The sequence below is a fragment of the Diadema setosum genome, chromosome 3 (genome assembly GCF_964275005.1).
Source record: "Diadema setosum chromosome 3, eeDiaSeto1, whole genome shotgun sequence".
Lineage (NCBI taxonomy): Eukaryota > Metazoa > Echinodermata > Echinoidea > Diadematoida > Diadematidae > Diadema > Diadema setosum.
In genome coordinates this window covers 43206202-43233015 of record NC_092687.1, presented here as the reverse complement: position 1 = coordinate 43233015, position 26814 = coordinate 43206202, and the positions used below count along the sequence as shown (strand labels likewise).

General features: G+C 37.4%; 1 protein-coding gene across 1 annotated transcript; it reads left to right on the top strand.

Annotated features, from left to right (window-relative positions):
- Window positions 1–531: 531 nt before the first annotated feature.
- LOC140246892 (organic cation transporter protein-like) lies at window positions 532–23066 on the top strand. The gene is made up of 11 exons (XM_072326216.1): window positions 532–681; window positions 4676–4930; window positions 7190–7293; window positions 8637–8791; window positions 12191–12359; window positions 13379–13517; window positions 15281–15372; window positions 16401–16609; window positions 19659–19767; window positions 20465–20674; window positions 22949–23066. The coding sequence occupies exons 1-11, from the start codon at window positions 532–534 to the stop codon at window positions 23064–23066; spliced, it is 1710 nt and encodes a 569-aa protein (XP_072182317.1).
- Window positions 23067–26814: the final 3748 nt, after the last annotated feature.

Below are 26814 nucleotides of genomic sequence, written 5' to 3'. Positions count from 1 at the left end.
GTGTTTTCAAATCCCGCGACCCATTTTCCAATACGGAGGTGAATCTCTCATCGCGTCTCCTCAAACAAACTCCGCGTAACCCTCCATTGGTGGTATAAGTAATGCAACATCTTAGATAATGTACAAATAAGACTACACGTCATACCATTCGCTCATCAGCGTGTGCACCATACACCACTTCACAACGTGTCTTCTCATTGGAGGACAAAGGTCAGAGATGGTTTACACCTTCCCGATTAGCGCAATGTAGCTGGAAGAAATAGTAGTTTGGAATAAGGTAGTCATTGGTTTCTCAGGATCATAGACATGTTTGCAAGTATGAACGCGAATTACCGTTACGAAAGTTTCGTGATGTAACATTGCGCATGGGCAAACATACCTTTGGATCTATCATGTCTATGGCTGAGTGAAGAAAACAAAACGCTAGTCAGCGTTTATTCATACATTAACCAGAAAGACGAGTTCCTGAGAGCTTTTAATATTAGCTACTAGATTCACGGATAGCTTGAGAGACAGTTAAAGACAATCATCATGGGATTTGATGATATCTTGGCGCACCTCGGAGAGTTCGGCAGGTACCAGAGATGGGTATACGCGGTCATGTGTTTGGTGAACATCCCCTCAGGTATGCAACAGATGGCACAGGTCTTCCTCGCTGGCGGTTCCGATCATTGGTGCAAGGTAGGTGACCCCGACTTCGAAGTCTACGTTGACCAACTCGTTGGTCTCTCGGACGCAATCGGCTGTTCTCGTCAAAATTTTATTACGGAGAAAAAAAAGAGAAGGGTATCACTAGAAATTTGGCCGAAATGAAAAGACATAAACTATTTTAGCATTAACAATAAAATAAGTGACCGTCGAATCATACGGCATTGGCAGCATAAAAAAGATACCAGGGCTTCGTTTTATCAAAAGATAATGATTTTAATTTCCTTAACACAAAGGCTACTATAGACTTATGATGGAAATCAACTTTAAATTCAATATTATCTCTTCATAAAACAGGGCTCTAGTCGATTAAGCAATGTCATGTCTTATGAACGGAACGACTAAACTTATTCATAACTTTATGTATTCTTTTTCCATGAAATCACGGTTATCTTTTATTGCTTTTTGTAGGCACGATTGAATTTGTTCTCTACGAAGTAGGTAATGTTGACAGTGGCAGATCAAGAGGGGGAGCACAGGGCGCGCGCCCCATCTTTATATCTTGCTAAAACAAAAGAAATAAAGAGAAAAATGGGGGGGGGGGTCGTACACCCCCTTTAATTTTGTAAAGGCGCCTCTTCCCCTTTATACGGAAATCCTGAATCCGCCCCTGATTGATTGTACCCGATTGCTACACCAGCTATAATCTCGTGTTTGTATCACTCACTACATCAATTTTTTCTTAATATCAAATCGAAGCGAAGGAGACCGTCAATGTCCTTCTACTTGCGAGAAACTCGACTTACACAACATAACTATCAATATTATTGTATTATGTTTACATCTATCTTTGGCGTAGCCAATTGACTTTTTGCTTAATGTAAAGTTATACATACATTCCACAATAATGCCTCTTTAACCTCTGTAGCGTCACCATTGCGCGATTACGCATGTTAACGTATCTTGGCGCACTTTAACTCAATGTTGTTTTTCCAAACACCTTCCGAACACGCCCCCATCAGTTCATTTTTTCCCTTGTTTCTTTCATTCTCTCAAGGATGATTTTATGGGTAACATATCTTATACATACATAGTGGGAATACATCATATATTTTCATTATTCTTATTGTTATCATTATTATTATTATTATGTTATTATCATTATTGTCATTATTATTACTATCATTATCATTATTATCCTTGTATCTCGAACCTAAATTGCTCTTTCAACGACTTGACGCTAATCGTCAAAAAATACGATGCATCAAATCAATGATTTTGTAATGCCCCCAAACCCTAAATTATAGAGTTGCCATATCAAGTCCAAAAATGATATATATATATATATATATATATATATATATATATATATATATAAAATGTGTTTATGTGTGTGTGTGTGTTTGTGTGTATGTAACTTAATACATGATTCATGCTGCAAGAATGTTGTTATTATGTAATCTAAGAAAACAGTCATTCTATATTCTTCCGTACCGCCCCTCTGGAAATAGTGCTATTACTTTCAGCTCTCGATGCATATAAAACTAATGGCGCTCCACGATGGCATTATGAAATTGCATGATAGTGTAAAAAAAAAAATTATATATATATAAATATATAAATTATCACCAAGTAGTTATATGCACGATATTATCAATATAGGTATGGGATTCATTATAATCTATTCACTTCTATTCAAACTTTATTTTCATTTTGTTCTTTCAACAGAATATTAAAAAAAAAAATGTGTGATATTGAGCATTCATTTGAATGGCAAACATGCAGCATAGAATAGCAGAACGTTCATGTTTATGATCAGTACAAGAATAACCATAATACAGACACACCTATTATATTTCGAGCAAAATATGGAGCCTCACACTAAAACGACTGTGCTTGTAACATGTTGGTACCTCAGGGTAAAGATGGGGTGAAGACCTAGTAAATACAGATATTGCAGGAGGATGAGGAAGAAGGGAACAAAATGATAGAGAATGGAAAAAAAGTGAAAAAAAGAGAAAACAGAAGATAGCAGGATGAAAGAGATGAGACATTTCACGTCGTAAAAAGCCTAGGTTAATGCCAGCAACACAATCAAAGCTCATAAAGACGACTAGACATAGCAGGCCAGTATAACGTATAAAGCAACTCTGTGTGTGTGTGTGTGTGTGTGTGTGTGTGTTTGTACGACCTACTAGCTCAAAACCCACAAAAAGTAGACCAATGTCTGCATAGTTTGGAAAAATAAGCTCTTTGCTTAGAAAAATATATAGAATATATATATATATATATATATATATATACATACATATATACATCTATCTTGTTGAAGTTTAACCATCCTCACCTAATCAAGAAATATTTCCAAAAAGGGCATTAGGAACTGTAGTTTTTTAGAAAAAGGGGGAAAGGAGGATTAATCTATTCCGTTAATCAAGCATGATGTGTAGAAGTTCGAATTATTCATAAAAGAAAAGGAAAAAGCTCCAGAAAAAAAAAGAGACCAAGGTAGCATCTCGATTTTGATTTTTTTTTTCTTTGACCTGCCAAACTGCCAAATTTTGACAGAAGTAAAGGTAGTTTAAAGAATTTTTGTTCTCTTTCCGCAGGTTGGACAAAGTTAACTTTGAAAACTTTAGTTGGTCAACTCAAATGTCATTGTTTGGTCGATTACAGGAAATCCTTGGTTGCGACTTTTTGTGAGTTTTGAGCGAGGCAGTCACATAAAGTTCAACTATGCAATTCATAACATGTATCACACGGATCTTGGGAAACATGTGGCTTTAAGGGAAGGGAGGGAGCTCGGCGTATACTATTCGATAAAGGATAGTGCTATTCAAATCTCTGTTGTTTAGTTTAATTGTGTGTATAAACTATTAAGTGTATTACTCTGTCCTTGCGTCTGATACGTAAACAGCGCATTATGTTGCCGACAATGAAGCATAGCCGGACACCGTCTCCTTCGTCTAGACAATGACGAAACTTATATGGTCGTTTATAGGTCACGTGCATATAAGGTTGCTCTATCAAAGAGAACACTTAACCCGTTGAAGACTAGTCCCGTGTATAGTCCCATATACACGGACAGGTGTCCATGGAATATTGGTGTTATGGGTGTTAAATCAGCTAGTATTCAACGGCTTGAACAAATAGAATGATAGAGATGGGATTAGCATAATCGCAGCGGCGGATCCAGAGGGGGGCGCAACCGGCGCACACCCCCTTTATTTTTCGTTTAAAAAAAAAGAAGAAATACAAAAAAAAAAAAATGAAATTTAACCCGGAAGAGGCGCCAGAAATATTAGTCACCCCCCCCCCATACTGAATTCCTGCATCTGCCCCTGTAATGCTACATTAAGTATAGGAAAGTCAAACACGATTTCACGGTTTCACAAGTCATGTAAGTATCAATAAACAGGTGATTTAAAAAGGAACACATAAGTAAAGTTAGTGGGTTATAATTTCCAAATCTCACATGCCCCCCCCCCTTGAGCTTCACCAAGAATTATCTATAAAATTTGATTTAGACATATTAAAATCAAGATTTAGGGTAAAGAACAGTAACTGTTTATTTAACGTACCAAATAACGACAGATATGTAATAAACAGTAAAAAGAGTCTAAATTGCTCCAATTGATTACGGCATCCAGGAAAATTATAAGAAACAAATTTATTGATAACTAGATGATGATTTCTGCATCCACACTGGCCAAGATCTTCAGGATTTGGGTGAAATTAAAAAGCTTAACATTAATGATCTACAGTGTAACGTTGGGAGGCTGGCGAGATTACTTTTTAGTCACGTGAGAATTTCTCGAACAATCATAGTTTGAGAATTTCAGGATGAAGGATTTCGCCTTTCGATGGAAATAAAAGTAACAGCATTCACAGTGATAAAGCAAGGTTAATTTCTAAGGCCCTGTTGAAGCATAAAACTTTTAATATCCTGATAGCGGAAGTCCTTCATCGAGTCGAGAAGATATTACTATGATGATCAACTTTTCCTTGGCCATTATTTGGGGTATAGGTCGGAAGTTGGGAGAACGAGGATTGTGTGCAGTGGGGATTAGCGGACGACCAGTGCCTCGAGGCCAAGCGGAACGCCAGCGCCCCAATGGACGGGAACGAAGAAGACTCGCAGTGTTACAAGTACACCATAGTTGACGGCTTACCATTCAGCCCGAGTCTCGATCCCACAACCTACAACAACACAAACGTTACGGAATGCAACGATGGGTGGGTATACGACCGCAGCCAGTACCACTCGACCATCGTGCAAGAGGTGAGATCTTGATACATATCAAACTCTGAAAAATCTAACCCTCATCTCTCTCAGGGTTCCCTTACCTTTCATAAAATTTTCTTTACGCATATTTATCTCCACAAGTAAGTCATGATTTTTAGGTCTTCGGATTCACCATCATTCTCTTCTTAACAAGAAGTCTTCTGGATAGATGTTAAGTTAAGTTAAGTTAAGTTAAGTTAAGTTAAGTTAAGTTAAGTTAAGTTAAGTTAAATTAAGTTAAGTTAAGTTAAGTTAAATTAAGTTAAGTTAAGTTAAGTTAAGTTAAGTTACGTTCGATCTATATATTCTATCCGCTTTCAATACAATAGGTAACAGACTTAAACAAAATGTCATGAATTCTACTGTTCCTTTGCATCAATACCGTTAAATACAATCGTATAGGGAGAAAAACAAAGTGGAAAATGATAAAGCAGTGTTAAATGAAGGTACGCTGTAAGAAAGAGAACACTTTGAATAAAGGTTTGAGAGGAAAAAGTGAAATAGAATTGAAAAATACAGGGGATATATTTATATGCAGCACTTGACTAGGAAGAAGCTCCAAGGTAATATTACGACACAAAGTAAACCATCATACATAGACATAAATATCGTATCAGATATTTGTTTGATTAAAAAAAAAAAAAAAAAAAACAGCAGAGGACCCAGGATTGATCCATGAGGAAAACCACAAACAATATTAGATTTCCTTGATTGGGAAGATTCAAATAGCACATAATGCTTCCTTCTAGACAGAAATCGATAATCCATGAAAGTTCTGAACCGCCGATATTTAGTCTCGACTTAGTCTGAGACTAATCCTTGTTATCAGAATACGAACTATTGGAGGTCTTGACTAAGTGCTGATTGACTAAGCTTAGGTTAACTTTACTTACGAGGAACTAATTTCGATGCGAAGTTGGGAAGAGAATTATAAGATAGCAGAATACCGGGCCCTATTTTTGTAACTCATAAATCACAATATCATAATCTCTTGTATCAAATGCTTTGGAAAGATCCATAAATATTTCAATGAAATGTTTGTAGTACAAATGATTGAGTACTTGCTGCCAGGTTGGTGGAATATCACTTTCTGTTATAATCGATACTTTACATTTCACAATGCATTGAAACAAAGCAAACTAAACATATTCACACAAAGTGAAAGTGTGAGACACGATTACCAACTTTCAAAACACTCATGGTTAAAGCCCGCATCGTTTAATGATATTTACTGCATGCGGAGGCAATACAAGCCTTTGTTTTTATACCCAATTTGCACAATTTGAAATATCATGGGATTAATGGTTTGAATATGTTTCTAAAGTTTTAAACACCACCAACAGCAACTAAAGCAATATCATAAGGAGGAATCCAAGTTAGTGCATCTTTCTGGTCAGTGTAAAGACATTCTGAGAGGAGTTTGAAATAATTGAAATGACGACGATATAAAATTTATTATCATAATTTTCATCGCCATTATGATTTCGCCGCTGTGCACGACCAGTAATCGGTGAAGCGAATAAAAAAGACATCCCCAGTCTGAATGCAATCATAGTTAGCTCATACTTACATGTGGAGAAAATTTCAGCCTTTTTCTTCAATGAAGTCTCCGTCCATGTTGTTTCGTTTTAAGACATGTTTTCCACTTGATTGATTGATTTTTATCCTTTCAAAATTCGTTACTTGTAATTGTATAAATTTGTTATGATCAGTGGACAGTTATGCATAACAAGCAAGGATTCTTGCATAGGGTAGCAAAGTCAAATTCTAACTTTGTTCACCACAAAATAATATGGCATTCGCTCTATTTGTGCACAGTTCCGGACTACACACTTGCTAACTCCGAAACTGTCCTAATAATGTCGTAATAATGGATTTATAGCGTATGCTGTTTAGCTATGATAATGCACTGAGAAATAGAATGCATCAAGGTCTCCGGACACCGTCCACGGTAATGGCAGCGGTCCGGTATTTTGCTATGGCGCACCAAAAGGAACCAATAAATAATTTCGGTACAAAATCACCAAAAATTTTACTTTTTTCTCAATATGAAGAGGAACGAAATCACAAGATTTATTTTGTAACAAAATTATTCGTGGGTAAGTGATATTGTAAAAGATCAAGACATGGTTCCTTTTGGCGCGCCATTGCCAAAAACAAACAAAAACAAAACAAAACAAACTAAAAAAACCCGGACCGTTGCCGTGACCGTACTCGGTGTGCGGAGCCCTTCACAAAGATTTTCGTTTTCTGCAGTACGATCTGGTATGTGACCAGTCCTCGTTGCCCAACTTGGCCCAGTCTCTTTTCTTCGTGGGAGTGCTTGTCGGTTCCGTGTTATTTGGCACCATTTCAGACGTGTGAGTAGGCAGTACAGGAGGGATGGGGGTTCAATACCAAAGGGGTTGCACTCTATGGCGCGCCATTAGCCCTCTAATTCAAAAAAAAAAAACAAACAAAAAAACAAAAAAAAAACCTAGTTAATCTCCCCAAAACCCAGCTTATCGGTCGATGAACTACGTTTTTCGGGGATAAACTCGGTTTATCACTTGGAAAACTGCATTTTTCATGATAAAAAGAGTTTATTACCTGATTAAGAGAGTTTATCGATATACTTAGTTTTTTGCTCCATTAACAGAGTCTCTCTCTCTCTCTCTCTCTCTCTCTCCAAAAAGAAAAAAAAACGGTTAGATTATCGACCGATATTATTTGATTTGATTTGATTTATCGTTAAGTGTATAACCATTGTACATGTAATCATACATTAATGGTGCTATGCATAATTATAATAACTTGTTAACACAGTATTTTCTTTTTCTGTATTGCCTTTACAAAGTATAGCAAAACGAATCGGCAATACAGAAGGGTATTTAGGGCGTAGCTTGATTTGCATGCAGCCCTCGTACTATTGGGTTAATGGCGCGCCATAGTATTCTGTGACACTTTTAACCCCCCCCCCCCCCCCCCGAAAAAAAAAAATAGATAAAGAAGTTCAAACGAGGAAAATCAAAGAATTCAAATCAAGAAAACCTTGACTTTCGATGGTTCTTTCAATACGAGCTGCCCCTTGATAGGGTTGGAGGCCTACTTATGTCAATCATGAGACTAAGTAAGAAAGTAAGTGAATGAGTGAGCAAGTTAGAAACAAACTTGGTGATGACTAAAATATAAGATTATGTTTTTATCTAATTAAAAAAATGAATAAAAGTTCCAACAAAATGGTACTGACAATAGTTCAGCTTTTTCGTTGTTTATATATGATTAATTTGTTTTTATTGCTATTAGGCGATGCAAAGAGCACCAAGTGATTTCAAGGACACGGTTTTATGGCTAGCATAGTAAAGTACGCCATGATTGCATTTCATGTACAGTGATGTCACAGAGTCTAAAATGAAGTTATTACGATATACGGATGATCTGAGAGTGTATTTTAGTTGGATGTGTCTTGTTCTTGTTACGATCTTTATTTTATCTGACTAATACCCTATGAAAACCTATTCACTCCAAATAAAAATCATATTTTTCAATTATATTTCTTGTAATTTTATTACTTTTACTTAACAGATATGTGCATGATGTGAATTTCCTTCTATGGGTTTGTGTGGGTTTGTGTGGGTTTGTGTGGATGTGGTGTGTGTGCATTTGTATGTATTTAATGCAATAATCTCGATTTCTTTACATAATTTTCCCCTTGGATTGATAGAATTGGACGGCGTCTTGTGATTTACATCTCGATGGCACTGCAGGGATGTTTGGGAATCGCTATAGCTTTTTCTCCCAATTACGCAACTTTTACCACTCTCCGAGTCTTCATGGGCGCCGCCAACACTGGTGTATTTCTCATAGCTTTCGTAGTCGGTATGTAATTTGGCTTTTCGCTTCGCCAGACTTTGTCACTATTGATGCAGGCTACCACTTTTATGTTATTGTGTTAAATGGACCGGTGCTAAAAGTTGACAAACTTTGTCGATTGAATGGAATTATGATATCTGTCTGGTCATAGAAGTGACCAAATCATGGATGTGTTATTGTAATATGATATCGACCTAATTCATTAAAGTTGTTTATCTGAATAAAATATCACATTCCAAACTACTGCCATTTCTATTATGTCATACGATAGCCAAAATGTAGGTGAAAATAGATAAAGGGGGGGGGGGAGGGAATTCAGGTAAGGAAATTGGAATTTATATAATTGCAATAAAAGAAAAGCAGGTGACCCCGATCATGAACACCTGACTGACATGGATCGAGGCCTCGTGGTAAAATTCGAAATTGATTTTGTGTTACATAACTATATAAATGTCTACAAAATATAATTTTGCTTCATCTAATGATGGACTTACTTGCATTTTTTTTTTTTGGGGGGGGGGACTTACGGTATAATTGGTGTTGTTCTTATGCAGGGCCCCTTCGTAAATAAGTTCTGTAACTGAAAAGGCTATCCAGTGAAAATAAAACGAAATAAGATGTATTAGAAATAAAACGAAATTTAAAATTTCAGTCATTTACGATACATGAAGGACTCAACGTGTACGTTGGTAGCCCCCCCCCCCCACAAAAAAAGAAGAAGAATTGGATATCTAAAAGGGTTTTTTTTTTTTTATCAGTGCTGTGAATTTGCGAAGTAAACATTGAAAACCCTTTATAGGTGTGAACATTGCTGAGTCCTATACAAAGAAGTGTCAACACAGAATTGATCGGACACTTGGTCTTGACATGGGACAGTGTCTTTATCAAGCTTAGTCCATTTAGAGCGATTAAATCGCCCCACCCCCATAAAAACTGCGAGCATGGGCAAGATAAGACATTGTGGGATTTAGGTATAGTAACCATTACATAATATGAGACAATACGTATGGAAGAGACACGCAAGATACAGCAGGAAGTGTTGCCATCATACACACGCAATGACTTTTAAGGGGATCACAAATAAAATTATCAGAGTACCGTATGTCACCCTCCCCCCCCCCCAAAAAAAAAATACAACGGGGCCCTCCGCAATGATATCTTTAAAAATATTGCGTCAATCTAAATATAAATTAAGGGTAAGAAATTATAACTCATTGTCCACATCTTACAGAAAACCCCAATCGATTTCCTTCAGTGGTCAAAGAAAAATACGGAATTTTGTAGAGGATGTCGGGAATCTCTTGCCTCCAAGTTCTGTCTATTATTCACACACAAGATCATCGAAGTGCTAAACTTGGAAGAATCAGACTCATGACATGCTTTACAACAATCCACATTTCTCTGTCACCGCTTAAGCAGATCGAATGGGGATTTCTGCAAAATAGAGCTAAAATTGTATATTTTAAGACGCTGGAGTAGCATTCAAAAATTTTAATCAAATTGGGTGTTATCAATGCGAAAATAATAAAATGATTGTATTTTTTTTTTCGGGACATACTACAGTATGTCCCCAAAAAATTGCAATCAGATTTTCGAATTGATAACACCCAATATGATCGACCTACTATATGATCGACCTACAATAATGATCGTGCTACTTCAGGGTCTTAAAATATAAAATCTTAGCTCTATTTTGCAGAAAACCCCATTCAATTTGGTTAAGCGGTCACAGAGAAATGTAGATTGTTGTAAAGCATGTCATAAGTCTCATTCTTCCAATTTTAGCAATTTGTAATGCTCTTGTGTGTGAATAATAGACAGAACTTGGGGGGGGGGGAGAGAGAGATTCTCGACATCCTCTACAAAATTCCTCATTTGTCTTTGACCACGGAGACAAATCGAATGGGGTTTTCTGTAAGATGTTGGCAATGAGTTATAATTTCATACCCTGAATTTGTATTTAGATTGATTCACCATCTTTAAAGATATCATTGCGGAGGGTCCCGTTGTATTTTTTTTTTGGGACATACTGTACAAGAATACTGTACAAGAAATTTAGAGCCGAAATAATTTCAGGTAAAATTCAAGAAACATCGTTGATAGGGAATAAGCAATCAATGCTGGGATCTCGCCCTATGTGAATGTATTTCTTTCTTTATTCCGTACTTTCTTTCTTTCTTTCTTTATTAATTTCTCTCTTCCTTTCTTTATGTATTTACGCATGTAAGTATTTATTTGTTTGTTTGTTTGTTTGTTTTATTTATTTATTTATTTGTTTTATTTATTTATTTATTTATTCATTTATTTATTCATTTATTCATTCATTTAATCATCTTTGTATTTCTTACCCCCTGAATGTCTCGGCGATGCGACATTTTCCCCTGCGACAATTGTTCCGGTCTCATTTTACCAAGGACATAGGGTACAGTGGTTGTGAAAGGGTTTATGGTTTAGTTTGATGTGAGGAATAGGATTAGGATCAATATGCTTGGCTGGATATTTCATGGGAGCAATTAAAAAGCCTATTATGATTAGCCCTATATGAACGTGATAAAGGATCTTATTATCTTTATAATAAATATCATCATTTTATTTATCATCCTAGAGTCAAAAAGATGATATACTATCATCAATATCAAAATTACTATAATTCCCATAATTGTCATCATCGCCGGATCCGCCGGAAATAATGCATAAGATTTTCTACATTGATACACATACAGTATCCATTTATAGGTATTTGCGTCCTATCAACTGAATTCGAAATCGAGTTGGAGCTAGATGTGAGTTTCTTCAATTTGTCTCCCTCGACAAAGTAAGTTTGTTAAGATCGCAACTGCAGATCTTTGAATTAACAAACCTGTCGGAAAAAAAAAAACACTAAAAAACAGGAACCAGTGGGACTTGAACCTGCCATCTACAGCGACACTACCACCAGGCTGTCCCTGGTTGCCGGCAGTGACACGATGAACATGGGACAAATACCTAAGTTCCGAAATTAAGTAGTCCAAGGCGGACAAGGCATATCAAATGAAAGCAAAATATTATTCAAAGGCTCGACGTTTCAAGTGTGAGTTTCTTCAAATTGTATCCCTCTACAAATTAAAGTTGTTAAGATCGCAACTGCTGATCTGTAAATCAACAAACATGTCGGGAAAAAAGAAGAAGCAGTGGCCATGGACTGGAATCTGTCATTACACATCCTCATTTTACTTCCTCGTGATGGCTGGGTCAAAGGTCACAGTGACGATGTTGACTTCTTCTTTGCATCTTATAACAACGCATCCTTAAAAATTCATCGCATACGCGACAAATTGTAAGCTGTTTTTTTCTCACTACCATTGTGTAGTCCAGTCTCCTCACGACGTGTGCTCTTTGACCCTCTCTGTCTGTGACGTCATACAGGAGCGGAACTGGTGGGGCCGAGTAAACGACCAGTCGCAGGCATAGTGACCGGTATGTTCTTCTCTATTGGCTACATGCTGCTGGCGCTGATTGCTTTCTTCGTCCGCGATTGGTGGCTTTTACAGATAATCATCAGTGTTCCCTCCTTCCTCCTACTTCTTACCTTTCCGTGAGTGGACGATTCCAACGCTATATAAGCCAATACACCACGCCTCTCCCCTCCCATTTCCAGTAAACCCCTCCCCCTTTTTTCAACGCCACTCTTCTCTACCATGTCCTTCAATATCACAAGATTTCTTATTTAAGTACTCGTATACACCTTGTTTGGGGGGGGGGGGATTCTACCCTGGAGCTTCTCAAATTTATACAAGTAGTGCTCCACACGCAAAGTATAAGTATTACGAAGTAAATCAATTTCCGAACTCACGCCGACAGCAAAAATAATCATACTTTGGCATACAAGTATAGATTTTATTCAATTATACATTGGCAAAGTTGTGTGTCGCAGTGGTCACGGAGGGGGTAATGTTATTTATTTTGTCCTCTTCGGTAGATTGTGTAGGACTAGCAATCGAATTGATGATGCACGTGGAGTCTCGTATTCATGATAAAATTGTGGCAATAAAATCCAATATATTGTAGTCCGTGCGTTGCTGTTGTGATAATTACGTTATCAATAGTTTCACCGCCGAAGGAAAGAAAAAATGGCGGTACTATAGGATTTCATAGCTGCATAGTGATAACACCTCATTGTTAGAGGAATAATGAAGCTAATAAGATGTATAGTGTAGTATTCATAGTAGGAGTCACCGCCGGCGCGACATTTTCAAAAGTGTGTGGGTGGGTACTTCCGGGTTTCAAAAAAAAGATGTGGGACCCAAAATGGTGACACCATCAAACGTATTTCTTTGTATAGTGAAAAAAAAGGGGGTCCGAGCCCCCGGCCTCCCCCTCCCACCATTCATGAGAGTAGTATTAATTTAGCAAGTAGTAGTTTTACCAGACTATACAGCATACTAGTTGCGTAGATAATAATTTAGATAAAATATAGTGGTGAGACGTGTTGCAGCGAATGCCTCTGTCACGAATGCGATATTACGAGATACTGAGTATCAGCGACTCTCTCTCTCTTTTCAAGAGTATACTTCTTGCCGTGTTTTTGGTTTTTCTTTTTCTTTTTCACCGTAGTTTCGTCCCCGAGTCGGTGCGGTGGTTGATCAGCCGTGGTCGTACGGAGGAAGCGACTGCTGTCATTGTCAAAGCGGGCAAAGTCAACAAGGTGGAACTTCCAGACCCGATCTTTTCCGACGAAGAAATCAAGGAGCAGGTAAAAGTTCAATGGTGTGTACTCTCCTTGGACATGCCTTCGTCATGTGATCACACGGTATTTCTCAATTTGGTTACAAAATAATGGAAATGATACGAAATAAAGATAAAGATATAGATAAAGATGATGATGATAATAATAATAATAATGATGATGATGATAATAATAATAATGATAATAATAATAATAACAATAATAATAATAATAATAATAATAATAATAATAATAATGATAATAATAATAATAATAATAATAAAATAATAATAATAATAAGGTGTTATTTACCCAGGGTATCCTCTTCAGTGTTGCCACTGCTCTACCAGAGGGCCCTGTCATTATCATTACCCTAGCGTTGCCAGGTACCCGTTTATACACCTGCGTCGAGAGGGACAAGAGGGTAAAAGCATCTTGTCCAAGGACGTTGGGCGGGATTGGAACTCGGGTCCTCCGATCGGGAGTCGGGAGTCTAAACAGATAATGATAATAGTAATAATAATAATAATAATAATGGTAAAAATGATGATGATAATATTTTTTTTTCTAATAATAATAATGATGATGATGATTATAATAATAACTCTAATAGTAATGATAATAATAATAATAATAACAATAATAATAATAATAATAATAACGAAAATTCTACTTAAACCGGATATAAATTGTAGGCTGGTAATGGGCTTTACAGGTATTATAGTAATGCATCTTTGATGATCAGAGTTGTATAAGATGCTGCTAATATTAAAGATTTAAAAAATCACAACAAATTACACAAGCAAACAGGTTGTGAGCCTTGTCTTGCAGAATAATCAAAATCTTTCAGATCGCCGACGCATAACTCATATGTTACATTTGGCAACACTCTCTATACGATTAAGGTGCTTTTTGTTTTTGGTTCATGTTGTAGATTGCTCTTATTACCTGCTTGCCTGATTTGTGCATACTTAATCACTGTGCTCTTCATCTACAAAGTATCTTCCTCCAACGTAGAATACAAGGTAAACATTCATAGTTGCCCATTTTATAAGGGCTATACATGCCAACACGTCAGCAGCAAATCTACCCCGAGACTCAGAATGTTTCATGTCCGAAGTGTATTTCATAACAATGATTTTGTCTAAGCAGAATGCAAGATTCACAAAGTGATCGTGAATTGTAACGAAATGAAACAATCTTCGTAGTGCCATTTCGACCAATCAGAAACCATATTGTAAATCAGGAATGCACAAGGTCTAGCCTATACTTGGGGCCTCTCCCCACTTCTCTTTCTCTTTTTTCTTTTTCTTTTTTTTTTTTTACCCCGGAAGTCATGGAAGTGGCACCAGAAAATTGAGCTGAAGGTCTTTTTTTTTTTGCTTGTTTACTTATGAAAACCCGGAAGTGGCACCAGAAATATAAACTACCCCCTACACACACACACACACACACACACACACACACACACACACACTCACACACACAAACAAACTAAAAAAAAAAAAAGACATGGCCCCGGCCGTTTATTATCATTCTGCGGATATGTTCTTGTATTGATGAGACACTTGGAAAGCTATACGAAGTAAGATGCATACGATAACGAATGAGTGAATATTGTTAGTTATATATTAAAACAATTAGCTTCACGCCTTCTTTTGTACAATACGACTGCAACATCTAACTACGCATAAAGCTTCTACTAGCTCACTGATAGCCAGAACAAAGTTGTGTACATTGTATAAGTCATGAAAGAAAGACACTTTCAATATTATATTCTTTTCCTCTAGGAAGCGGCCACCACTGCGAAACCTCTTACCATGTTGGAACTTTTCAAAACACCTAACCTTCGAATAAGAACTTTAAACTGCATGTTCAACTGGTAAGCGCTTTGAAACTTCATAACAATTTCACACACACACACACACACACATATATATATATATATATATATATATATATATATATATATATATATACATATATATACATATATATATATATATATATATATATATATATATATATATATTCAGAATTTCCTCATGATTCCGTGGATTTAAACAATTTTGTTTAATAATTCGTTTTTATTCGCTCGTATACGGAGCAGTGTTTGTAAGAATAATTACGTGTTTTCTAAAGAAGCAATGTTTACAAGTGGTGAGCAATATGATACACAGGATGATGGACAATGAATATAATCTGAATGTTTGTCATTATTTTGGTAAAAAATCAGTTTGCGATGACAATGATGATGATAACTGTATCCCTATATAGTAACTGTTGTTTTCCAAGGTTGTATGTCGTATACTGTTAGAATCATACCTCGCATTATAATCCTCAATATCATTATGGTTGGTCTGACCGTCTTAAAGACGTAATCAGTATCCCATACTTTATTGCCATTAACCTCGCTATCACTATTAGATCGTAGCATAAAAGATAACTAAAAAGAATAAATAAAACAGGGTGAGTACAACCGCCGCTTTTCTCATTCACAAATTACTGAATAGGAGCGCCATGGAACTTTAAACAACGCTTTCTTGCCAACTTTGCTTACATAGAGCAACTTCGTGTGGGGAATAAAAATAGTGATGATAATGATCATAATGCTATTACCTTAAAAAGATAACTGAAATTAATTTGAGAGCAATCGGTTATGGATTGCCATGCATTTCATGTGAACAAAGTCATTGATATTAGCCACTTTTCTGGGAACTATATTGACAAATGACGACAATGGCATTCACAGTGTTTCATTTTTTTTTCTCATTTTGATTAATTTGATCATTAGCGACAATTTTAGCAATATTGCTGAAAAAGATAAAGATAAAAATATTAGGTATGTTCACAAACTCAGGAATCAATACATGTTTAACTTGTTTAACTTCTACATAAAATGTGCAACAGGACGGTGAACACCTTGGTTTACTATGGTCTCTCATTGAGTACCTCCGACCTCGGAGTCAACGATTACGTGGCCTTTTTCATTTCCGGCGCGGTCGAGATTCCCGCCTACATCTGCAGTATCTTCGCCATTGACATCATCGGACGGAAGTGGACCTTGTCCGGGTCTATGTTGGCAGGGGGTGTGGCCTGCTTGTGCACCATCTTCACTCGTAAGCACCCTTCCTTCGGTATCTTTTTGTTTTGTTTTGTTTTGTTTTATTTTGTATTTGTCGTCATTGTCATTATTATATCACTTGTATAGGACAAGAAAAATATCTTTGTTATTATAAATTGACATCAATGCACTCTAGCTCTTCTGGTTTCAGGTTAATCACATAGGATCTTTCTGGAAGGAGTTGAAGGAGTCTGTTTCTGAAGTAGACATATACCCAATCTGGATTTTAGACTTACTCCCCATTCTGACGGAGATCGTATCATATTTCATGCATACTGCTAGAAACGTTGATTAAGGCCCGGTCACACCGCCAGAACTTTGCTGGAGCGTTCCTGGAGCGGTGAAAAGAATTCATCACCGCTCGTAACCGTTCACCACCGTTTAACAGAAGTTGGCCTCCGCTAAGGCAACGCCGTATACGCTCGGCCACCGCTGATGGTCCCTCCTACCGCTCCGAAAGTTTTGAGCTGCACAAAATATTGCGAGTGGTGAGGAGCGGACAATTTTCCGCTCCGGCAAAGTTCACCATCGCTCCAACAACGCCCAGTCAAAGTTTGGCACCGCTAGACGCAAGTTCGTGGACGCTTGAGCCCGCTAGGCCAACGCAGAATTTTTTTTTCTTTTTTTTGAAAATAGCGATCCACTAAAAAGCTAAGCTTGTAGGACGTGGATCGCTAGATAATTGAATGTAGATTACTTAAGTCGTTTGTAAAAATATAGCTATTTTGAGATACGCTGGCTTCGACAATAATACGATAGGAAATAAGAAGAGAGTATCAACGCTAACGCCCAGACGATGTTCATTGAACTGGTGTACCGGGAAAATATGAGAAGGACAACACACTCGTACATACATTCAGTTACCCACACACATATACGACGCGAGACAGTGCCGAGAAGAGAGAAGACGGTGACAATACAAGTCTACGAGGAACAAAAGACAGGAACAAAAGACAGACTTGAACGCTGGACCACCGCTGCTTCGCCAGCTTTGCCCGGGCGGTGATTAAACGTTGCACAAACTTTGGTGGAGCGGTTGTAAGCGTTTTACGAGCGGACACGGGATTGCTGGAACGGTGTCGGGCGTTGAAGCAGCGATCCATTGCGGTGATGAACTTTGGTTTGGCGTTGGTATGGAGGTGTCGGAGCGGGACCAGAATTTGGCTATAAATACGGGGAGAAATGGACCAGGAGCCCATTTGGAATCGAGCTGCCCTTGAGTGCAGACCTCATTTATATCGAATTTGCTCAAAGTTACAGTAAAACTGTACTACCGGGGATGCTGAGAGACTTGCTATGATGGGTGCACTAGTCCAGCAGCAGAATCTTCTTGGAGGCTGCTGCCTTTCCTTCTCTGGACAGCCTTCCTCTTCTTTTGTCCACGTGGCATGATGAAATTCAACTATCGACTTCTATCAAAAATCTATCAGAACTTCTATCAAAGCGATCCGTTCAGCTCCGTAGTCAAAAGCGGTATGCCGCTAAACCAACTTTAAACCCCCGCCGAGCCAACGCCCGCATGCGCAGAACGCCGCTCTATCAACGCTCGCGTCACCGCTAAACCAACGCTCGCTACCGCTCGCTACCGTTAAAGCAACGCTAAAGCAACGCCGGCTTCAGCGGTGCACCGCTAAGGCAACGTCCGTGTTTTCGATTTTTCCCTCATTTTGTGCGCGGTGACGAGCGTTGTCGAAATTCGGCCCCCTCTCCCTACCGTTCAAGGAACGCTCCGACAAAATTCGGGCGGTGTGACCGGGCCTTTACTTTGGAGGTATTCAATTACCCACACTCGTCCAAGGGACAATTAATCCGTTCAATTTGGGAAGCTGGTGACCTTCGTATAAAGTCTATGGGCATTTCAGAATTCAATATAAAACGGGTTAACGTGATGTTCGGGAAACAATCATCGGTACAGTTTAATATAACGCAAAATTTCAGAGATCCACCCACAACATTTTTCTTCTTCTTCCATCATCACAATTATAATCACCATCGTCTATGCGACATGAAAGTCTCTTGACCCGATTTTCTAGATTCCATTGATAATAGAACTGTTTGATTGGGCGATCAATGTCGGAAAATTTATACTGACTTTGGCGCCTTTCCACAAATTATTTACTGTTAAACAAACCAATGGGCAAGGGGAAACCTGTTACCATAGGGGAATGATTATCTGTGGTTTATCCACAAGCTGCAACATCCACGGCATCGCCCATACACTCAAGGCAGGTATAATAATATGACGAGTTTGGTCGCAAGACTGGTTAAACTCAGCTTTGAAACATTTTAAAGTAAGTCCATAATCATTGATAGAGGAAAGTAAAATCATTCCGGACGTTATACCTCATTTAATAAGGAATATTCTTGTCATACCTATATCACCTTCCATAATGTGTTGCTCGTGCTTTTGCAAATGTCTCCAGTTGACAAGAATGAAGTTACCTTGTTTTACGATTAAACATTTTTATTATAAGTAAGATTTCAATGCAGGTTCAATTCACGACAAATATCTTATACATTCCGTTAGTCACATGACATGCAGATTTTTTTTTTCTCATCATCAGCAACTGCAAGTCCGAAGACAGCAAGCAATGGAGATACAATTGAATGAATAATGTCAGTTTAATCCGCTCTTTTACTAATAATGTCCTTATTCTGTATCTCATGGGCGGGGTGCTTACCATAAATGCTTGACCAAAGATTGCAATACACAGCAAGAATGATTATGATTAATGAATAACATAATACAATGTAATGCGTTTGAATTATTCAATAGACACGATAAACAATCTTTCACCCGTGTGTAAAAATTGCAATGCATACGCTATAATCATCATAGTTCCCAATAGCGAATAATTACAAACGCTCCGCAATCGCATTCTGATCACGATTATCCATTATTGATATGACAGACTAGGCGGGTAGGCTGTATTTGCCCTCTTTGAAATGAAGACCAAAAGAAAGGAGAAAAAGAAAATAACTGTAGTTATTGAGGACACACACACACAAAAATAAATCTATTTTCCCCCATCTTGTTCTGACAGCTCTTGGCGTATGGCGAACCACTGTGGCTATGATTGGGAAGTTTGGAATATCCGCCTCATTCTGTATCATCTACGTGTATTCCGCCGAACTTTTCCCAACACCTGTAAGGTAAGTGAGGATAGGAACATCCACTATTAATGGGGAGTGAGAGGCGTTTTGAGGTGGAGGGACAAATTGAAAGGAGATACAGGGGAGAAGAGCATGTCCGGTAGAAATACCAGAATGAACATATCAGAGGTGATACGCGCATGTGCACGATGCACTTATATTTTCAACGTGTTTTAGAATCTCTAGGGATGAGGCCAGACCACCAACATACAATGACATACGAGTTAATCCCTACCTTTCAAAAAATGAATTATCCCGACAATCAAAAAGCTCAAATCAAATCAAATCAAATCAAATCAAATCAAATCAAATCAAATCAAATCAAATTGAATTACATGGGTGTGATAATTTCAAACAAAACATAACCAATTGACAAAGGAGCAAGACAAAAGTGCAGGTTATACTACATGCATAACGAAAAACTTTGTAAAACATATTGAGCTGCATTATTATAATACAGACATTTTAATTTGATGTTTGATCCATTGATTCATTTCATTTACTTGCTTTTTCATTTATTTAATGTAACTTGCTCAGAGAGTGCTTAATTATCTTTTATGATCATCTACAAATATGTTGATTTATATTTTCATCTTATTTAGTCATCTTATTTCAGAATGAAAATCATTAACTTCTGTCATAAATTATATTCACTTCTGTCATGTATGTCTATATGTTTGTTCACTTGAAACGATAGGAGTGTAGGAATTGGCCTCTGCTCCATGAGTGCCCGAGTGGCGGGCATTCTCTCTCCCCTCATCCTCCTCCTCAACCAGGCTTGGGAACCGCTTCCGGTCCTCATCTTCGGTGTATCGTCCATAGCCGCCGGCCTACTCGCCCTCTTCCTCCCGGAAACTAAGGGGGCCAAACTACCGGAGACCATGATGGAAGGAGAGCTCTTCGGAACGTGAGTAAAAAAAAGAACAGAAAACTTGAGACTATGATTCCCCTTACATTCCTCTTTCAAATATGCGGATTACAGCATCCCCCCGGCCCCATCTCCTTCTTCTTTTCTTCCTTTTAGGGTCTTTTATCTCTCCCTCACTGTCCCATGTATTAAATAATTTATATTCTTTCTGGTCAGTTTATTCTGTCTTTATTTGTTACACACTCAAAAAGCTGCATCACTTCGGTGATCCCTCGCATTTATCCCCAAGTTGAATTATCCTTCGGGTTTATGCCAGGTTCAAGTGTGTGCGTGTGTGTCACACACAAACACACTGATATAGCTTCTGACCACCCGAGCATTGAGAATTAAGGGTTTCTGGGACGAACACTGTACTAGGGCTTTCTATAGCTCAGTCGGTAGAGCACCGGTCTAGCAATCCGGAGGTCTCGGGTTCGAATCCCGATGGAATCCCATTTTCTTTGCTCACTTTTCCACTAATAATTTATATTCTTTCTGGTCAGTTTATTCTGTCTTTATTTGTTACACACTCAAAAAGCTGCATCACTTCGGTGATCCCTCGCATTTATCCCCAAGTTGAATTATCCTTCGGGTTTATGCCAGGTTCAAGTGTGTGCGTGTGTGTCACACACAAACACACTGATATAGCTTCTGACCACCCGAGCATTGAGAATTAAGGGTTTCTGGGACGAACACTGTACTAGGGCTTTCTATAGCTCAGTCGGTAGAGCACCGGTCTAGCAATCCGGAGGTCTCGGGTTCGAATCCCGATGGAATCCCATTTTCTTTGCTCACTTTTCCACTAATAATTTATATTCTTTCTGGTCAGTTTATTCTGTCTTTATTTGTTACACACTCAAAAAGCTGCATCACTTCGGTGATCCCTCGCATTTATCCCCAAGTTGAATTATCCTTCGGGTTTATGCCAGGTTCAAGTGTGTGCGTGTGTGTCACACACAAACACACTGACATAGCTTCTGACCACCCGAGCATTGAGAATTAAGGGTTTCTGGGACGAACACTGTACTAGGGCTTTCTATAGCTCAGTCGGTAGAGCACCGGTCTAGCAATCCGGAGGTCTCGGGTTCGAATCCCGATGGAATCCCATTTTCTTTGCTCACTTTTCCACTAATAATGTATTAAAGTTGTTAGATTGTTGCATGTATGTATTCAGGTATAGAAAAGACTAATCGTAATATGCGTTGCCGGAATAAGTCCATTGTTATAGGGCTTATGCTACGTTAGATATTTTCTTCACTCATAAACTTTTACATTGTTATGTTGCACATATGTATAATATATATATATATATATATATATATATATATATACAGTATATTATATATATATATATACATTATGCAAAATAGATATTAAGATTACATTAAACCTAATGAGCCAACTTGAACTCTGGTGACAAGTTACGAGTTGTTGTTGTTGTTGTTGTTTTTGCTTGAAACTTGATACAGCAGGTTTCAATTGTATCATTAGCGTATTGCACTGTATAGGTATACCATACGTGATATTTTCAGTGTATCTTAAAAGATTCATTTGTAATGCAAAATCGATTTTTGAAAAAAAAAATGAAGAAATCAATCAGAACTTTAAGAAAGCGGTGCTCTTTAAATAAGTATCAAAATTGTGTGCGTTTTGACGGAACAGTGTGGCTGGTATGATTTATTAGACGTTGTGATGATGTCATCATATTGCAACTCCCAAACTGTTTGTGATAATAATGGTGAAAAATGATCCTTTCCTGGTCATTTGAAAACTCCCATCCCTCCACGTGAGCGACCACCACCTAAAATCTTGTTATTCCAACCCCCCTCCCCGCTTGCTGAAGAGCACACCGACTCAATAAAGTACATTGCACTCCCGTTATAAGAACGCTTTTATAACAAAATTCCAATTCATGTATAACGAAGGAAAAATTCAGGATCGAGAAAATGTAATCTATTTCATCATCTTTATAGTTTTTATCATAATGGATGTTGCCTTGATATCTGAAGAGTTTGTTCGCAAAAACCGATAAGTCCGTATTTGCCAAATGGAAATATTTGCGATGAAAGGTCAAGAAAAATAAAGAGAATAATAAGACAATTTTTGCTTCTTTTGACCATAACTACAAAAATGTACCTTTATATTATGTAGTGACCAATATATCATTTAAAAAGTATTATTTTGTACTTTATGACAGAGACCGTACTTCAAAATCTTTCAAGATGGATTTATCGGTTTTTGTGAACAAACTCTTCATCTATTCTTTACATGTAGGAAGAAGACTGAATACGAGATTAATCCAATCAACCAGCAACCGAAAGAAAGTTCGGTGGAGGAGAAGCAACCTGCTGGTAAAGTGAACGAAGGCTTCAACAACGATATGGAGTTGTAGGGGGAAAAACATAGCATGAACTAACGGTCAACGTGACTATGAAGGTCAAAGGTTGCAGCCGTCGTCAGCACCGTCAATTCACAACCACAAAACGCCTGCAGCAGGCTTCATAAATAAAATAAAAAATCAACGAATTAACTAGAAAACTTTCTTTTAAAGACTGTGGTTAGTTTTTGTGATGTTTTGAGACTGTTTTCATGTGTTTTCCTCACCACAAGAGAGAGAGAGAGAGAGAGAGAGAGAGAGGGGGGGGGGGGAGGCGAATGTGCGTAAATTTCGTACACTGCCATAAAGGTAAATGTATAACATTAAATATGAGTGTGACGAGTTTACTTGCGAAAACAGGTCTGTATGCTTTACGTTACATTCGCCTTCTAACGCCTTGCGTTTATTAAGGTTTTTGCCCAAAGATCGATCTCAGCCAGTGCTGAAGGTGAATTATAATCAATTCGCTAAACATTGTCTCTGAGGTTTGGTTGTGATGGGGGATTTTGAAGGGGGATGGGGTAGGGTAGGAAGGGGGAGAATGGACGTGGGTAAGGGTCGTCTGGGTGGTTTTTGTTTGTTTGTTTGTTTGTTTGTTTGTTTTTTTAAAGAATAAACTTCAATCGATGGATATTGATATTTAAAGTTGGTTAGAATGAATGTTGAAAAGACTTTTTTTTGGGGGGGGTAGTGATTTAGATAATAAATTCGTAACGTATTGAAGGAATAGAATTAAAAAGAGAACGTGGGGTTAGTAGTGAAAAAAAAAGGAAAAAAAGAGGTATGTATATGGATTGTGAAAAAAAAAAATTATCAGAATGTATCAGAATGTATCAAATTGATGTTAAGTTCTGGTATAAATTTTGTTTCCACTAATGAAAATGATTATGAAATTGATATAAAGAGTTTTGTATGAATTTGTTTGTACGTTGTGTTTCCCATTGATGAAGAATAAAATATTCTTTAAAACAGAAAATTAAAGAAATGGCACAGTCCAAACATAAGTTGATCTGATAAAAAGAATAAAATCCTACGAGAGTTCAACGGTAAAAATTTGACTGAAATCGGGTGAAAAATAAGGAAGTATGAGATGTCACTTTGAAGTTTTGCTAATTTCTGCAAAACAGTTCTTGTACAGTGGATATGAATATGCAAATGAGTGAGTTAACCATGTCATAACCTCACAATTTTCCATTGATTGTGTACAAAAAAATGACGAAAATTCAATGTTTCTGTCATTGAAGTCTGAAACATGATGTCATTCCTGATTGAATAACTTCAGAATACTGATCATGTAGACGTTCCACAATTTAAACCTCGAGCATAATTGCGCTTGAATGGAAAAACTGGAAATTTCAAAAATTTATGTAGGGGCTTACTAGGAAAGTTGTGAGGGGATGACCCCGCTCACTTTGCCATTTGCATATTCGTATTGGCCGTTCAAGAACTGTTTCCTAACAAATTAGTGAAACCTCAAAATATCGTAACTTTCTTATTTTCCACCCGATTTCGAATGAACTTTTACCTTTGAAAAGGATTTTAAAAATCATTTTGATGAAAATTGGTTTCAAAACGGCCGAGATATCCCCAAGAAAGCGATCCTATATTAATAAAAGGTGGGACTCACCTTTTATTAGGATCGCATTGTTTTACTTTGTTTTTGGATATCCCAGTCATTCCTCTCGAACTTTTATTTTCTTTAACATTTCATACAGTGGTTTCTATTAGTAGGCCTATCTCGCAAAAAGTCAAAAGCTGAACAGATCCTCACCTCAACCAAAAGAAGAACGTAGGTCCTGGTCCCCCGAGCGGAAGAGAAAGAAAATCATTGCTGACGAATTAATAACGAATGTAGGCCGCAGCAGCTTGATGAGGATTTCAAGTAGAGTACCAGAATACCATTTCAAGACCACAAACAAACAAACAAACAAACAAACAAACAAAACAAACTACCAAGCCTTATCAGTGCCAGCTCATTCTTGAGAAGACTCGTGAAGTCAAATGCGCATTCGTGAAAAAGGATTTAGTCAGATCGAGTTAATTACACGCTTGTCTATAGTGTAGAGTATTGTAGACAGGACCGAACACTCAGGACTAGCATATCGACATAACACTCGGAAATGGTTATAAATATCTCCATATTTCACTGATTTGCGTTTATATCTTGCACTTCATTTAAAAAATAACTAACATTTCTCTCGTATACCCATGGTGGTAAATTTCAGCAGTGGCTGTGAAAGCTTATATGTCCCCTTTTAGTGTATTAATTACACAAATACAACCAGGACATGGTTTAGAGTTAAACTTTTATATGTTTTACATCAGTTGCACGGTTGCACCGTTTCCGTTTCAAGTTTAATTTTCTCAAGAGGCATGAATATCAGTTTAAAGCTGAAAATGAGCTTTAAGAGGCAAGTACCGAAAAGCAGTACTTTTAACGAGGTATATTCTGTCCTGTAAATGTTGTCATTGTCTTACATAGGCCTAAAAAGTTGATGGAGCTATAAACACGTTCTGTTTTTTTACGTTACTCTTGTTAAATGTTTATAGAATGTTTTTTGACATTTTAATCTGGTGTGTATTGCAAAGCATCAAAGCGTATAGTATGGTTACTCGTAGTGAATTATTTGCAGCAATGGCAGTCAGCCCAATTAGTAGACTGTATATCCACTTGTTCAAATTTCTTGCATTGAATCTTCAAATTTGACGAATAACTTCAAGCAGAGTTTATATCATTATATTCTGTGCAATCGTATATTTACTGTATGTGCTATATTTTTATGTTCTTACTGTCGGTTTATCGGATATCAATGAATTTTTGACCAATTCCACATTCGATGGGATAAATAGATTAAAACAAAATGGAAAAGTTTACTTTGAACTCACCGGACTTTGTCTTAATTTGATAAAACTGCTCTATTTCTGCATTCACTGCCTACGGTGTGTGTCTGCGGACAAATGCCACGTTAACTCTTCCAGGTTTGTCAGCGACATGTTATGTACAATATGAATGACATTAAAGGTTACCAAGCTGAAGGGGGTTATAGCTTTCAGTGGTCTAATGAGAGAGTTCATTTGCAGGTGATTGAATTTTATTCAAGAACTTTACGTGACTATAAACGAGTTTATGAGTTTGCAATATAATTTATAGCCATATTAAGACAGTCATCGCTTTATGGCAGCACGCGGGATCATCTCGTAAATTGAGGGATTTCCTTCTTTGTTACCTAGGAGACGTCAGTTTTTTTGTGATACAAAAAAACAAAACATCATAAATCTATACGTCTGAATGACTCTTGTGCTCTTTGACGAAATTTACTAGGTCCTCTTCAATCATTTGAAGCACAAAATTATCTACTAAAAACTAATCTATAAAACAGAAATTGCTGCAGTCTGTCACGATTTTATTTAGTGTAGGAATATGCAAATTCCCCGATTCTTCATTTTGTACTGTTGTAAAAAAAAAAATGTATACAGTCAGTTCCGCATAAAGCAATCTTCATGGAACTGAGAAAAGTACAGCGACATTTTAAGGCTATATTTGACTTTTGTGTGTACAGACGAAAGATACCCATACGTATTCGAATGTACATTGGAAGTTTTCTTTTCATCGACTAAACTATTCATTCAACATAATGTATGTGGGGTTGACTTTGATAATATGCAGAGTTAATAAAACATGTATGGATGATAGAGGGAGCTCTTTGTATACATTCCTCTCGGAAAACTGCTCTTCTTTCTTGATTGATATATTCCATCTCTG

Excerpts from the sequence above, each read along its gene's own strand:
- LOC140246892 (XM_072326216.1), top strand. The coding sequence starts at position 532 with ATGGGATTTGATGATATCTTGGCGCACCTCGGAGAGTTCGGCAGGTAC. Across the intron at positions 16,610-19,658 it reads CTTGTGCACCATCTTCACTC|CTCTTGGCGTATGGCGAACC; the intron begins GTAAGCACCCTT and ends TTGTTCTGACAG. Across the intron at positions 20,675-22,948 it reads GAAGGAGAGCTCTTCGGAAC|GAAGAAGACTGAATACGAGA; the intron begins GTGAGTAAAAAA and ends CTTTACATGTAG.